At 47.0% G+C, this 16,213-nt stretch overlaps 1 protein-coding gene across 1 annotated transcript in view; it reads left to right on the top strand.

Annotated features, from left to right (window-relative positions):
- CACNA2D3 (calcium voltage-gated channel auxiliary subunit alpha2delta 3) overlaps positions 1 to 16,213 on the top strand; it is a 714,521-nt gene that overhangs the window by 148,012 nt on the left and 550,296 nt on the right. Inside the window, exon 3 of the mRNA XM_058678785.1 lies at positions 6,969 to 7,085. Within this exon, the coding sequence (XP_058534768.1) occupies positions 6,969 to 7,085 (117 nt within the window). The remainder of the gene's footprint in view (positions 1 to 6,968; positions 7,086 to 16,213) is intronic.

Raw genomic sequence — 16,213 nt, 5'->3', positions numbered from 1 at the left:
GATTGTGACTTGATTGTGCCAGCTCTCAAGTATCGATCTTGCAGATTGCTCCCAGCCAAGTAGTAACCAGATCCTTCACAGCTTCACTGAGCTGTGGCTGACGAATTTCTTTACTGAAGTGTCCAGATTGAAGAGCAAGGACTCCGTGCAGTAAGATGGCTGGGTTCAAATGGGAGGATCCATTTGCTCCCATTGCTATTGCGATGTCAACCTGGAGGTGGTTCATTCAGGGTCTGTCTGTTCACCTGGCCTATGTGGCTCAGTAGTGCCTGTGGAGTGGACATGGAGCTGAATATCACTTCCAGTTACGGAATATAGTTGCAAGCTTATCTTTCCTGTGCTTTCCTGCATTTTTGGGCCAAACGTCAAAGACCCCAAGGCCCAAGAGGAAGGCAGAGCCACACAGGGGAACACTAGGTCCCGGAGTCAATGTGTGGAAGGCTCTCTGATGATAAGGACCCTGTTTGTGGGTTGGTTACATGGACAAGAAATAAAACCTCTATTGCGTAAAGCCACTGAGATGTGGGGATTTATTTATATATATGTGTGTGTATGTATATATAAAATAGCTATTGTCGTGTTAACAAGTAAGCAACTTGCTAGTGGTGTTGTAACCTTGGGTGAGTTGCCTGAGTTCTCTAAACTGTGAAACAGGACAATTGCTAGTTTGCCTGATATGAAGTGAGTGCTCAGCAGCTGCGGGCAGCTGTCATTCATCATAAATTATTACCACTCCCTCTGATCTGCAGGAGCTGGAAAGATGAATTATTTTCATCTGGAACATCAGAAAAATGTGTTTGGGACAAGTAGACTACAGAAGTCAGTCTGTATTGAGTAGCGCAGGCTTTGAAAAGAACATTTTATTATTTGCATTTCAAGTGTAGTTAAATTTGCTGGTGTTCATAAAAGACTCTCAAAGATGCATGCACGGAGACTTTTCTTCTCATACACTCGCGGACCTGGACTTGCTGCTTGGACTTGTGGGGGTGGTGAGGGCGTATCTATAGCACACCAAGTCTCCTTTCAGATCAAGAAAATACACAGAGAATGGAGTGTTGTAGAAGGACTGAGACCATTGGATTTTGCTCAGTCGACAGATGAATTCTACAGATTTAAGTCCTGTATATATATACTACCACCCCAGGGCCAGGATAGCATCCACAGCTGGTCAACTAGCTTGTTTCTGGCTTAATTTCCCTTATGTGAAACAGAAATATCACCCAGGCTTACCATCTCAGTCCTCAAATTTATCAGTGATTATTTATCGACTACATTAAGCAGTAAGAGCGTATGACTTGTCAAGATCAAGAGAAAAGAGTGTTAGCAGTAAAACAGAGAGAGGAGAAATGATCATTTTTTAAAAGATTTATTGGGCCCAGCGCAATAGCCTAGGGGCTAAAATCCTTGCCTTGAATGTGCCAGGATCCCATATAGGCAGTGGTTCTAATCCCAATGGTCCTGCTTTATTTATGTTTGTTGGCAAATTAGATTTATAGAGAGAAGGAGAGACAGAAAAAAAAAAGATTTTCCTTTTGCTGATTCACTCTGCAAGTGGCCACAGTGGTCAGAGCTGCGCAGATCCAAAGCCAGGAGCCAGGAGCTTCTTCCGGGTCTCCCATGCAGGTGCAGAGTCCCAAGGCTTTGGGCCATCTTCCACTGCTTTTCCAGGGAGCTGAAAGGGAAATGGAGCAGCCGGGATAAGAACCAGCACCCATAGGGGATCCTGGCTTATGCAAGGCGAGGACTTTAGCCAGTAGGCTACCGTGCCGGGCCCAGAAATGATTTTAATACAGTATCTGGTCAGATGACGGTCGTGGAAATGTGTCAGAGGGCACCTGTGACAGAGCTGGCTGCCCAGGAGCAGTCTTCTGGATCCTGGTGACTCAGCAGGGCATTGTGGACAGCCAGCCAGGGCTCTGCTAGCAGTACCGGAGCACTCCTCTGGAAGTCACTGGAGACACACACCTTCCCCTCTTGCTGGATGGTCTTAAAAACATGCTAAGAGACTCTGCCGCCTTCCACTGTCTTCGCCGCCGCTGCTTGTCCTGCAGAACAGGTGCCGCCTCTGTGTGTTGCTCTGAATTCAGCTTCACTCCAGAAGTGTAGAACCTGGAGCCAGGTTGGGGCAGGGGAGGGTCCTCCGTCTGTGTTGGTTGCTCTTGGGGTTGTGTTTCATTCTTCTGTCCTTCCCCTCTCTCTGTCAACCCTAAGCAGGGCCTCTTATTCTGATGCAAAGTGTCTGTTGTTCTAGTGGCTTTGACAGAGAAAAATTACATCCCTTAAAAATCTTCCCCAGACTTAAAGAAGAGCACAGCGTTGGCAGTTTGGGTGTATTTTGACCTCGGAGATACTTGACTGGCATACCTGTGTGTAATAGTATTATTTGTCCCGTTTAGTAATTGCCGTTTACAGTTAGGGAAATGCTCTTCTGGAGCTTTGTGAAGTCAGCTGGTTTTGTTGCTGTTGCGGTGAGAAGAACTGTTCCTCATGTCTGCTTAGAGGATTTGGAAGTATATTTACTTGGAAACATAATTGCTCTGAAGTGTTGTGTGTTGAAGTGACACTTCTGCACGCAATAATTGAGTTGAGAGGAATGCTAAGTACATTTATGTCATAATAAGAAAATGATGCTGCCTATAAGGAGGTGCCCCAAATTGTAGATGATTGGTTTCTGTTGCAGCAGCTTGAGTAACAGATCAGAAAGCTGTCATATCCTCCCCCACCCCGCCACACAGGCTCTGGCACCCAATTTCTCCGAGAGAGGGGCCCTTGCCAAAGAGCTACTGCTGGAGAACCCTGAGAATCTTTTGAGTAGATCTGAAAAATGCCACTACAGAGTCATAGTTGGGAGTAGATGGTCTGTTTTTCATAAATTGTCTATTATTTAGTTGGTAGAGGGAGAGAGAGAAAGACCAAGCTTCTAGCCACTGATTCACTCCTCAAATGTGTGCCATAACCCTGGGCTATGGACAAAAGCCGGAGAAGCCAAGAACTCCTGCTCCCCTACACGAGTGGCAGGAACTCGTCCGTCTCGCTGACACCCCTGCCTCCTGGAGTGTGCACTGGCAGGAGGCAGGACCCAGAGCCGGGTCTTGAACTCAAGAGTCTGGTATGGGAAGTGGCATCCTAATCGCTACGCTAAATGCCCATCCTGGTCTCCTGAGAGTTCGACTCTAACTAAGAATTTCTTCCTGTTGTTGAGGCAAGGAAATAACCTCTTTCAAAATGGTGGGAATAAACATTGGGGTTTATGATGGCCTCTGCTGATTTTGTGTCCAGCATTGTGGTGGATATTTTACACATTTCACCTCATTTGATCCTCAGGAGTAGTGTGTGGGGAGGAAGCTGGTATCATCCACTTCACCAAAGCAAAGGAGCACAGTGGAGGTTGTCACTTTGTCACACAGCGAGCAAGTTGTGTCAGTAGTCCTTGAAATTGGTACATCAGCCCGGGGAGTCCCCCATCTTAGATGGCCTACCAAGTACACATTGGTGGTGCCTCTGACTTGTTGGTCATTAACTCTAAGTGAATTTGGAGCTACTTTCTGGCTCCAGATTAGTAACATTGAAATAGAACTGATACTGTTTCTTTCCCGTCCAGCCCATTATGCTCAGCTGTCTTTACCAGGAATAAGACAGAGGAGACGGCATCACTGCCTCCCTCCAGCATTCTTGCCTAGAGAAGGACAGCTCAGACGTCCTTTCTAAAGAGAGCACCCCTTCCTTTACCTCTCATTGTCCCCCCATCCATCAAGCAACACACCTGCACTGTAGACAGATGTCCCCTCTGGAGGAGACACACGAAACAGCTGGGTGGGATGGTGAGGGGTTAGATGATGATGGTTCACACAGCTCTACCCCAGCTTCTTTATTACTTAAAAAAAAAAGCCAGAAATAAGGCTACCTTGGAAACCATGTGCATTTGCCAGCATGGTCTCCCACTCCACCGTACCCATCATGTGGTGGGTGCTCTGTGAGTATCTGTTGGATGGACAAAAACAGCAGCACTTTTAGTGTAAGGTTTCTTGGTGGTGGTGGTGAGATCCTTACTTACACAATTGGTTTAGTGAATTCATTTCTTGCACTGTGACTGAGAACTCAGTAGGCTGAAACAAAGAAAGTTGGACATTAAGAGAAGCAAAACATCTTCTACTCTTACTTGGACGCCGGGTGGGTAGGGTGCGGCACCTGCACTGGCTGTAGATTGCTTTGCTGGCTTATCAGGGGATCTGGGTCATGGGACAGTAGAATAAGTGCTGGAGTTTTGGGAGAGGGCTGGAGAAGCCCTGAGGCCCTGGGCTTGGACGCAGACTCCGCAGATTTGCTGTTGGGGCCAGAAAGATCCTCACTTTGCCATTTCATCCCCTGAACCTTCTGTCAACTCTCATGCAATGATTCAGTTATGCCAGTGGGGAGCTGTAATTTCAGTTTTGATGAGACAATTCAGCTAGGAAACTGTGTTCAAATGCTAATGCTACTTCCTGCACCCATTGTCTGCAGGAGGCTTTTTCCCTGGAGACAAGTGCACCCAGGGCCACTCTTCCCTGCTTGGTTTTAGCTCAAATTAATTGTGATTGGACGGAAGTCACCTGACTTGAGCCCCCCTCTCTGGAGGCTGTTCCAGGTGACTCACTTGTAGATATGCAGTTATCACGTAGGGAAGAAAAAATGACCCAAATGTATGAACAGCATTAAGCGTTCTGACAGTGAAGTAGTGCTTTTCTCTTTCTGGTGTTTGTGGGAAATGATCTGGCAAAATAGATGCTGCAGAAATAATGCATTTCTGTGTCTCCCTTCTCAAATGATAAATGTCCGTGGCGCTTCAGAGGATTTCTTGCCAAGTGCTGATTCTGCTAACCGAAGAAACGGAAGCATCAGATGCTCCCTTGTGATGAGGGGAAGTGCTAAGTTTCTCGGGCTTGTCTGCCTTCTGTGTCAGGAATGCCAAGCGGGGAGCCCGGGGTGGGGCTGCCAAGGCCACAGGCTGCTTTGCTCGGGCTTGCTTAGGCTCCCTACTGGAATCTGTTACCTGAAGAACCTCAGTTCTGGCAGTGCAGAAAATGGAAAAAATACTGATTAGAATCCTTGGCAGCAGGAATGACAAGAGGATGAATCAAGGAGGTACTAGGATTTGGAGTGGCACCGATCTGGGGTTCTTCAGTCCCCTCAGTGAGACCACAGGCACCTTGCAGGATGATGTCCTTGTTCTTGATCTGAAGGGTGACACCTAGCGGTTCAGTGTCTTCCTTGGAGTGACCCAGCCCACCTGCCAGAACCATGACTGCCTCTGACCATTGGACTTTTTGGAGGCTTAATGGAGGATGCCCTTCTGGCCTATGTTGTGGCTGTCTCCCGAGTCCTGGCCACTCCAGCCTCCGACCTTGTTGTCTCCATCCAGGTTGGCCACGCTTCTTTCCATTTGAAACAGTGAGGTGTTTCAGAAGTAAGTGAGTGTTCTCTGGTAACTCCCTACCCTTAAACCCTCCAGCAACTTTAGTTGTTGCCTTTTCCCTAATCTCCATCCTCTACCCAAATCAGGGGAAGAGCTGGTCTCTTAACCCTTAGCATAGCACTCCTGATGATTTGGCTTGTCTTCACATCCCCGGCATGCCTCAGTTGTCACCCAAGTGCCCTACTTGGCCATTACTGCTCCAGAGGAGTGGATCAGCAGGCAGTTCCTTGAGTCCTGGCAGTTGCATGTCTATGGACCGTCTCATGTAATGCCCCTTCTGCCAGGTCTACCTATCACCTATTGCATCTGCTATTGCACCTCCCACCTAAGAGCAGGATGGGAGTCCCTCTCTGCTTTGGTCAGCCCCAGTATGGTCATGTTGTATTTTTGCTGGCTTACCCATCAGGACGTTGTGACCATTAGATTTCAAGCTTCCTTAAACTTGGCCTACTGTCTTGATGTTCACAACCCTGTGTGGCAGAGCAGAGGCACAGATTGCAGCGTTGAGAACAGGAGAAAAGGGGCTTGCTGGAGACTGCATTTGGGGGCAGAGTGACTGGAATCTGTCATCTGGTAGTACAGCCTCATCGTATGTCTTCCTTTTTGGTGTTTACAAGGACTTCCTAATACTCCACTGGCTCCTTTGCCCATGTGAAGCATGACTGCTTTTACATGAAACCAGAGCCCTTTATAATACAGTCATTATGTGAAACCGAAGTCCTTGATAATACAGCAGTCCTTGAAGCTTTAGGAGAGAAAAAGTCCCATTGGGTGGAGCTCTAGGCCCTCCTTCTTCTGGCCTAAAGGTGCCTTGGAGAAGGAAAGCTGCTTTGTAGTTTGCAGATAGCCTTGGAGAGAGTCCTGCTGAAAGCTCCAGGCTGCCTGCTGTGTGGGTCTGTGGCTCTTCAGATGTTTTTATTATCCAGAGCTGTGAGTGCTCTTAGGGGGCCAGGCTTCAAACTCTCTCAAAGGCTCCATCAAGGGATAGAGTCAGTGTGGGGGACATCTAGGGGACCCTGAGGTGGCTTCAGTCGTCGTGGTGTGTAGTTCTGTGAACAGCTGCTACCCTTGTTAGCAGACTCCGTCTATGGTTTTTGTTTACTTGACTGTGGAATTTCAGCCCCTGTTGGCTATAAAACCCATGGGACAGGTGTTTTGATGGTAGGGACGTGGGCTCCCCGAAACAAAACTTACTTCAAAATTTTCATGTGGGTCAAATCAGTTCCATGTAGATTCAGATTAAAAAGAATTTGATTGGCTAAAGGTTTTTCTCTTTTCTGGGTGCTGGTTAAACTTCTGAGAGCCAAACTGTTTTGCACATTTGCTTTCCATGCTTGGTTCGACAGTTTTGAAATATAATTCAGTATCCCACTTCTCACTCCCTGCAGTCCACCAGAAACATCTTAGACTCTTATTTGTACTTCTTCCTTGTTGGCTGGCAGACTTGCCTGGAAATGACAGTGTTGCTTGGTTGTGTATGCCTCTAACACTCTAACACTGCCATTCTTTCTTACAGAAATACAAGGAGTATGAGAAAGATGTGGCCATAGAGGAGATTGACGGGCTGCAGCTGGTGAAGAAGCTTGCCAAGAACATGGAAGAGATGTTTCACAAGAAGTCAGAGGCCGTGCGGGTGAGTGCCCAGGGAACACCGAGGTGGCCTCGGGGGCTGGCGTGGATGCACCCGACTCACACACGGCAGCTGGCCGTTTTGTAGATGCTTTTCATTCTCCAGTCTAGTTGATAAAAACAGGTTGATGACTGCCCTAGATGCTTGCTTAGAATCTAATGCCTTCAGCAGAGGTGCTGCTAGTTGTTGATGGCTCTCGTGGCTCAATCTCTGATTGTGTGATGCGCTCACAGATTGTCAAAAATCACACAAAGACACGTGGCAGATTAACTCTAAATGATTAAAAAAACAAAAACGTCCATGTGGCTCATCAAAGTGTGGACTGGAAAGAGCTCAGTGGGGTTGATCATGTCTGGAGGAACTTCAAAATTATCCTTATCTTTACTGGAACCTGACTGGGATGGTAATCCTGAACCCATGATATATCTCTGAAATTCTGTAAAATCAGCCGGATGGCTGCAATTGCTGTGTCCATGTGTACCACTTTTGATTTCCAAGATGGATGCCGCCTTTATTCCTTATTGTCTGTTTAACAGAATGTCTTACGTTTAGGGCTTGTGAATGCCACGCTACCCCTCGTTAATGCTGTATGAGCACAGGCTTATGGGACCTACTTGCCGTCTGAGCAGAGCCTGGCCCATAAATCATGCTCAGTGAATGGAAACTGTTGCCGAGGCTATGGTTTTGCGTTCTCTGAGATGAGATGTCTTGGTGGAAACTCTGAAGTACCTTGGATGATAAAATGCACCTTTGCTCACTACAAAAAAAAAAAAAAAAAAAAATGATGCCCTGACAGCCAGTCCTGGAAGCTGCATGGCCCTGTTGGTGTGTGTGCATGCTTGGACATTCCTGGACGTGCGCATGGCTGGACAGCTTCTTCAGAGGGTTGAGTGTCACTTTTCTCTTTACAAAATGAATACTGCTTTAGAGGAACCTTTAGAATATATTGAAAACCGCTAAGCAGAGAGAAAAAACTAATTAAAAATTAAAGTGAGAAGCAAAAGAAAAAAGAGAGAAACTGGTCACCTAAAAGTTCTTGTACCTGGCAAGAAACCATGGCGTGTGTTCTCAGCTGCTTTTTCCCTTCAGATCTTTTTCTTGCTTTCCTACTGCAGTGCTCAGGGGCATTGTTCTGTTTTTAGGTTTGTCATCGTATCACCTCTTCACTTTTTATGCACGGTTTCCCTTCAGTGTGCACATTTTTCTGGTGTCACTGTGTTTTGCGGTTTTCTTGAATGGCTCTATAACCTTGCAGTCTAAGAGGGTGGCGTAATTGATTGAATTTGGATGTTTAGGTTGTTTGCAGGCTTTGATATGCATAATGTAGCAGAGTCTTCTTATATATCAATAATAGATCAACCTGCTGAGCACCTACTGCAGGGACTACTTTAAGGTTTTTATACCTGAAGGGTCTTCAGAAAGTACCCCAAAAAAGCTATGTGTGGATTTCAGGATTTTTTTTACAGCTTATTTGTTTTTGTTTTTTTTTTGAAAAGCAGATTTTTAGAGAAAGAAGATGTTCCATGTGCTGATTCACTTCCCAAATGGCACAACAGCCAAAGGTGGGCTGGTCTGAAGCCAGGATCCTGGAGCTCCCTTGGGGTCTCCAACATGGGTGCAGAGGCCCAAGGATGTGAGCCATTTCTTACTGCTTCCCCAGGCCATCAGCAGGGAGCTAGATGGGAATTGGAGCAACTGGGATTCCAACCAACCAGAACCTATGTGGGATGCTGGCCCTGTAGGTGGAAACTTAGCCTAGTATGTCATGACATCTGCCCCTCAAATTTTCTTTTTTTGCCCCAAGTTCATACTAACTTTTAATTACATTTTCTGCAAATTTTTCAAGGACGTTCATACTCGCTTACCCTGGCGACAGCCTCCTGATGGAGGTTGCACTTACCATGCCTGTTTTACAGGCGGGAAGACTGAGAGGAAGAAGGGCAACCCTTTCTCCCAGCTCCTATGGGAGTGAGAGGTGGGCTCGTGGGTCCCATGTGTGCCTTCTTCACCATCTCCAGGCCCTCAACATCCAGAGTGTACCTTGCTATCCCTCATGTGAACCCCAAATCTGAAAGAGGTTTTTGGGATCTGAATCAGCCTGTTAGGCTTACTAGGAGGATGTAGACATCTCAGTGCAGATGAGGTCATGGAGATTTTTGACCCCACAACCGTAAGCACTCCTCCTGAATCGTCAATCTTCATAGCAGCACAGTGAATTTGAAAAGGGGCAGTAGTGTTGGTAGAGTCGAAATGAACAGAAAATATCCTTAAATTCTGCTTCTACAGCTGATGGACAAAGAAGCCCCCTTGTGTAAAACTCTGGGAGTACCAGAGGGTGGTGAGTGGGGACACAGCAGGCCACCATGACTCACCGGCCCAGCAGTACCCTGCACCTGGGCCTTGTTCCTTTGAGGCTGTGGGTCCCACGGTGGTGAGAACTGGGCTCTTGGAGTAGTATTCTCTGCTGCTGGAGTAGCGGAGAAGTATTCCATATCTCGGTTGTGCCCCATTTGGGAAGCTAGTGAGAAGGGCTAAGTGGTCCCATGGACCTCTAACTTTTCCATCTAGCTCTGTGCACGTTTTGGGGAGTGAAAGCCTGCCACTTTATGCCTGATTTTGTTTACTGGAGTTGCAAGGCATCAGGTCTTGTGTGAAGCACTTTAGTGTGACCTCTCATTTACTCTTTGTATCAATTCTTGGAGTTCATGTTATTGCTTTTTTTTTTTTCTTTAAAGATTTATTGATCTCTATTTGAAGGGAGAGAGAGAAAAAGAGAGAGAGAGCAGGGGAGCTTGCCCTTCCATCGGCTGGCTGCAATGGTCAGAGTTGAGCTGATCGAAAGCTCCGAGTCAGGAGCCTCCGCCAGGTCTCCTAGGTGTGTGCAGGGTCCCAAGGCTTTGGGCCACCCTCCACTGCTTTCTCAGGCCGTATATAGGGATCTGGATTTGAAGTGGAGCAGCTGGGACAGGAACTGGTACCCTTTTGGAGTGCTGGTTCTCACAGCTGACGCCGTTAGTTCACTGTGTCACCGTGCCAACCCCATTATTGTTCTATTTGTTAAGAAGTTTTGTTTATTTTCGTTTAATTTGGAAGGCAGGGAGAAGCATCTTCTGTCTTCTGGTTCACTCCCCCAATGCCTGCAGCAGCCAGAGCTGGGCCAGGCTGAACCACAGGAGTCTGAACTGTGACGTGGGTGGCAGGGACCTCTGCATGTACGTGGCCATCAGCTGCTGCCTCGCAGCATGCACATGATGTGAAGCTGTTTTGGAAGCAAAGTGTCTGTTACACTAGGCATTCTGATGCGGGATACATGGATCCCAAGTGGCGACTCTATTGCTGCACCAGAATTGCCTCCCAGTGTCTTTTAGGAGGTGAGCAGACAGGCTTGGCAGGATGCTCATTGTCCCAAATCACACAGGAAGGGCTCAGCAGAGCTTGCTTTGGCAGCCAGGGGGTCAGCGTTGAAGGCCTGTGTGTCTGTGTCAGGAGCTTAGCAGAGTCCTTTTCAAGCACTAAGCAATCAGCAAACATTTGCCAATACTGCTAGTTCAGGGGACTCCCTGTGTGTGTATGTTACTTTACATTTTTTTTTTTAGGATTTATTATTTTTGTTGGAAAGGCAGATACATAGAGAGGAGAGACAGAAAGATCTTCTGTCTGCTGCTTCACTCCCCAGGTGGTTGCAATGGCTGGAGCTGAGCCATTTCAAGGCTATGAGCCAGGAGCTTCTTCTGGGTCTTCCCTAGGAGTACAGAGTCTCAAGGCTTTAGGCCATCCTCTACTGCTTTTCCAAGCCACGAGCAAGGAGTTGGATGGGAAGTAGAGCAGTGCCCATGTGGAATCTCAGTGGATATAAGGCAAGGACTTTAGCCAGTAGGCAGCCGCATCGGGCCTGTTAATTTTTAAAATCATATTTATTGCGTGACAAATTGACAGATTGTCTCCCCAGATGCCTTCAGCAGCTCCGATTGGACGAGTCTGAAGCCGAGAGCTGCCATGTAGATCTTCCATGTAGTTGGCCGGGACCCAACTACCTGATCTTTCCTTCACTGCCTTCAGGGTCTGCATTGGCAGGAAGCTGGAGTTGGAGCCAGAACTGGGAGTTGAACTTGGGAACTTCTGTGCTGCAGGTGCCTTCAGCATGAGGTTAACTCCCATTCTCTACCCCAGTCTTTGGAGAAGCTTGGTGCAGCATGCCACAATTCTGTCTGGAGTCTGTTGAGGTATGCCTTGCTCCTTCTGGGAGTCACATGTCTCTGCCAGTGGCAGTCCAGAGCTGCACAGCCCCTGAAATGAGGCACTGGCCAGAGGAGCTGTGAGTGTGGCTCTGCAGGTTATGATAATACCTCATGGCTCAAGCAGGAAAGGTGCTGCTTGCCTGTGGGATGTGTGAGTGCTTGAAGAGCAGAGACTATTCCTGGGGTTGAAAGTGGAGTCCTTGTTTGCAGCATCCCTGGTAGAATGCACCACTGGGGCATGATAGCATCACTTTCCCATGCCACCTGCTAATCAGGGAGCATTTTAGATTTGGTTCCTTGTCTTTCTTGCTGGGATGTCCTGGAGCCTGGGACTCTGCCTTTTCCAAGTCCCAACCTCCACCCAAGCAGGTTGAGTTAGCTCAGCGGTCATGGTGCCTGCCTTGTGCCTTCCTGGCACCCAGTGCTTTTCTGCATGAATGTTCCATTGGTGGAGACTCAAAAACATACATATGAAAAGCCTGGCTTACAAATAACAGTGGTGATTCAAATTTCCACTGATGTACTTAAAATATTTATGAGACTGTCCATGGCTGTTTAGGAGACTGCAGTAACAATACCATTCTCCTGTGAGGATGAGTTTGCTTGGTGCCAGGAAGGGAGGGAAAAAAAAAAAAAAAACCAAACCATGGGGCAGCACAGTGGCCTCGCTGTTTTCTGGCTGTTAAGCAATGTCAATCTTTCTCTGACTCTTCTGGCTTGATTTCATCATTTTCTCTCATCACTCTTCTCAGGGATTAGTTGAATCAGAGTGATTTTATCATACTCCTCTCCTATTTGAATTACTCTGCACCGTGCAATTATCCTATCACAGAGAGCCCTATTTTTGTCTGAAGTAAATGTGAACCCCAAAGTGGCCTGCCCATTACATAACCTCTGTCATCCTGTTGGTAATGGGCTATATGTAACTTTTTTTGTGAGGGGGGAGGGGAGGAAAAGGGGTGATTAGGAAATTATAAATAACCTTTGCTATAATAATTGCTGTGAACATAATGGTGCCATCATTATGGTGCCATTTCTTCACTAATATTTTCTGGCACCTTTTGATGCCCTTGGTGGCTTCAATAATTCTTTCAACCCTGCTCAGGGGCAAGCTCTCTAAGTACCCTGATGGGTAGTACTGCTGCTTGCTTCTCTGTACAGACAGCCCATGGAACCATCTCCCATCTTCTTTGTTCAGACATGTGCATGCTACCAAACCCTCCAGTCCCGTTCCAGAGCCGTCGATAAACGTGTTATGTGTTTGTGAGTGGACAAAAATGCGAGCAGTCTGCTTAAAGTTAATTAACGTTTCAAGGGACGTATTTTCCAGGCTGGTGTTTTAAAGAATGAAATCCATCTGTCCTCTTCCCATTGTGGCCTCCCCTGGGGCCACCCGTAAGTGGCACCTGGAGCTGCTTGTCAGTGTCACAAACCAGGACTCCTCTGGGATATGGATGGAAAGCAAATTTGACCAAGTTCCGTTCTATCTGTAGTTGCCCAGCATTGAAAAGTACACTGATCTGAGGGAGTGCGGGAGCAAAGAAGCTGCTTTGTGTGGCCTGGGTCCTGAGGACAGACTGCCTGCAGGGGCAGCACAGCCTGCCCGTCAGTGGAAATAGGACTTGCGGCTCTTAGGGATTCGGGAGCAGGCACAGCCCAGTACGTCGCTGGAGGAGTGTTCTTTGTGGGTAGCTGTGACTCACCTGTGCAGGTCTCTGCTGATGGGCTAGACCAATGGAAAAGATTGTGACCCAGCTGGGAGTAAGTCACGATCCCATGATTGTGGTATGGTCCCACCTTGACCTAAGCAGAGCACCCTGAACAAAGTAGACGGAGCAGAAAAAGACAAGGACTGGAGAACTGGTCATTTGAAATGAATCTTCCCCAGAGTGATTTCCTAAAGGTACTTTCTTCGTGGTGGCATCTGCCTTGGCATTGTGTGGCACAGCTCTAGAGCAGGCACTGCCTTGGTGGCCCAGATGTGGGCATTTAGAACTTCTCCCAGCTCTTTCTCCTGTCAGCTGCAGGCACTGACCAGTGGACTTCCAATGTCAGAGAGAGAAAGAGAGAGAGAGAGAGAGAAAGAGAAAGAGAGAGAGGAAGAGGAGACTAGGAGAGCAAGGTAGGCTAGCATTCTTTCGGTAACCTGTCAAGTAAAGCAGGTAAATATTTTGTTTGCTCTTTAGAATCATTTTCCCCAAAACTGAATTACAAAAGACTGACCTTCAGCAAGGACTGGGTTCAACAGGGACTGGAGAGACACACAAAGAGGAAGTGGCAGCTGAACTCACCGGGTGAGCCTTCTGAGTCTTCTAGCCATGGAGAAGATACTTAATAAATTTCAAAAACACTCTGCAGCTCTTCCCTGTAAATAAACTTAATCCTGTCTCACTTATTTTCTGATTTACAACGATAAAATGATAAATCGGGCACTTGAAAATAGCACGTTCTTGCTTAAACATGAGTGCTCCTACTTCTTGGGGAACGCTAAAAGGAAGTGAGATTTTATATCAAGTTTCTTCCCCCTTCCTGTAGCTACCTGCTGTTCATTGTGGAACTGATTCCCATTATAGCTGCGCTGTGGAAAGTAATTGCTGTTGTACAGTAATTCAATTTCATTGCATTCACGCATCAGTTCACCAGTAAGGGTTTATCTGGAGGAACCTGGGACTTGAAAGCTTTTTATCGAGAAATTCCACATGCAGCAAGACGGTTTTCCTAGGTAACGAATATCGGTATTTGCATTTAATAAACATTTACCTTCTCAGAAAAATGGATTTTTCTTCCCCCCCCCCCCCCCCCCCCCGGTCACAGAAGAGATTTACACCAGTCTTCCCAAAGGCTGGAGGGGACGATGAAAGAGGCTCTCTCTCCCTGTTTTCTAACTGTTCCCATGTATGTATAGCTATAAAGCACATCTATGGTTTTATTAAATGTTTGCCCCGAGGTGTGAAGAGCAGTGTGCACGCAAGGAATGCCTGCTCTCCACCCAAACCATGTGCCGCAGCAGGGATTAGCGCCTGTAGGGACCAGACAAGCATTCTGGCTTAAACACATCCATATTGGCAGGCGTGGAGAAAGCTGTTGAGGAAGTGTGATTTCAAAAGATTATCCATTAGGTTGGAAATGAAATCGATGGTTTTGTTTATAAATTTGTAAATTAAGGAATCGTTCTCGAAGCGGAAGCGATTTGCTCTTTATAAGTGTACAATGTGCTATGGAAAATTTTTTAGGATCAGAATATAGCTACTACTGTGCAGTTACCTTTGGTTTTCAGGCAGTAGGGGGGTATATGTGCTTAAAGATTTTTTCTGCTTTATTTCTGTTTATGATAACATCTAAACGCTTTAATGCATCTTCCTTAAGAGAGGAATAAACTTATTTCAGAAAAAAAGAATTGGTTTCTGGGGTAAGTGTTTGGGTTTGCACCTGGTTCTAGCTTCTTGTAGCATGCACCCTGCGAGGCAGCAGGTAATGGCTTAAGTAGTTGGCGCCCTCTGGCTGGGCTGGGGGACCAGGATTGATTGGATGCTGGCTTCAGCATGGCGCATTCCAGGCTATTGTGGGCGGGCACATGTTGGGTGAAATAGCTGTGTTTGGCTCTCAGATAAAGAAGTAAAAAATTTGAAAATAGAGCTTTAGAGTTTCCTGTTGTGAATGACAGGTGAAGACAGGGCAACTTAATTTTTACACAAATGATTCTGGTGGCCTTTTTTTTTTCAAACTGGTTTGCAAAATCCAGGAATTGTTGGCTGTTCTCATCCTTGGATACTAAATCTAAGGAAACTGAGCTTCTTCCGAGTCTCCCACGTGGATGCAGAGTCCCAAGGCTTTGGGCCATTCTCTACTGTTTTCCCAGTCCACAAGCAGGGAGGTGGATGGAAAGCGGGGCTGCCAGGATTAGAACCAGTGCCCATATGAGATCTTGGGCATGCAAGGTGAGGACTTTAGCCATTAGGTTACTGCACCGGGGCCCTGAGAGGCAAATCATTTCTACAAAGAACTCCGAAAGATTTCTTTCTTCACTCTGTTGCCAGCATTTCTTTCTCTTTCCTTCCTTTCTCTGCCCTTTTCTCTTTGTTTTCCTTTCTTAGCTTAACACAGGAGGTTATTCATTAAACAACGTTAACAATTGTATTTCTACAAATGAGAAAGCTGTGTGATTGGCGGTTGCGTTTGGAGAGTCGGTGGAGGTGGAAAGCAGCCTCCAGAGGGTGGTTCATGGCCTTCCCTGGTCTTCCTCCCCATACAAGCCCATGATGCCTGCCAGAGCTGAGATGGGGCCGTGGGCTTGCCAGACATAGATAGCTCAGCATGCACTCACCAAGTGGAGCAAAGCGGTGACACATGACATGTGTAGGAGGGTGAATTTGTGGGTGATGCTCCCCAGGATATCCCAGGGGAGAATTCTGGAGCTGTGCTGAGAATGTATATGACTTTTTTTTACCACCCTCAGTGCTTCCTGGCTTGGGAATGGTTGGTCAGGACACCCGTCTCGGACCCATCCTGCTCTCGGTGACGGCTGCAGCATCCTGCCTTTTTTTTTTTTTTTTAAGATTTATTTGTTTTTATTGAAAAGGCAGATTTGTGGAGAGGAGAGACAGTGAAAGATCTTCATTTGCTGGTTCACTCTCCAAGTGGCCTCAATGACTGGAGCTGAGCTGACCTAAAACAAGGAGCCAGGAGCTTCTTCCATGTCTCCCACATGGGTGCAGGTCCCAACACTTTGAGTCATCCTTCACTGCTTTCCCAGGCCACAAGCAGGGAGCTGGATGGGAAGTTGAGCTGCTGGGATTAGAACCGGCACCCATACGGGATCCCAGTACTTGCAAGACAAAGGGTTAACCAATGGAGCCATGGTGCTGGGCCTATGCCTACTTTGTATAAAGTGGT

The sequence above is a fragment of the Ochotona princeps genome, chromosome 21 (genome assembly GCF_030435755.1).
Source record: "Ochotona princeps isolate mOchPri1 chromosome 21, mOchPri1.hap1, whole genome shotgun sequence".
Classification (NCBI taxonomy): domain Eukaryota; kingdom Metazoa; phylum Chordata; class Mammalia; order Lagomorpha; family Ochotonidae; genus Ochotona; species Ochotona princeps.
The sequence above is the reverse complement of the archived record's forward strand: the minus strand, read 5'-3'. Positions and strand labels throughout refer to the sequence as shown.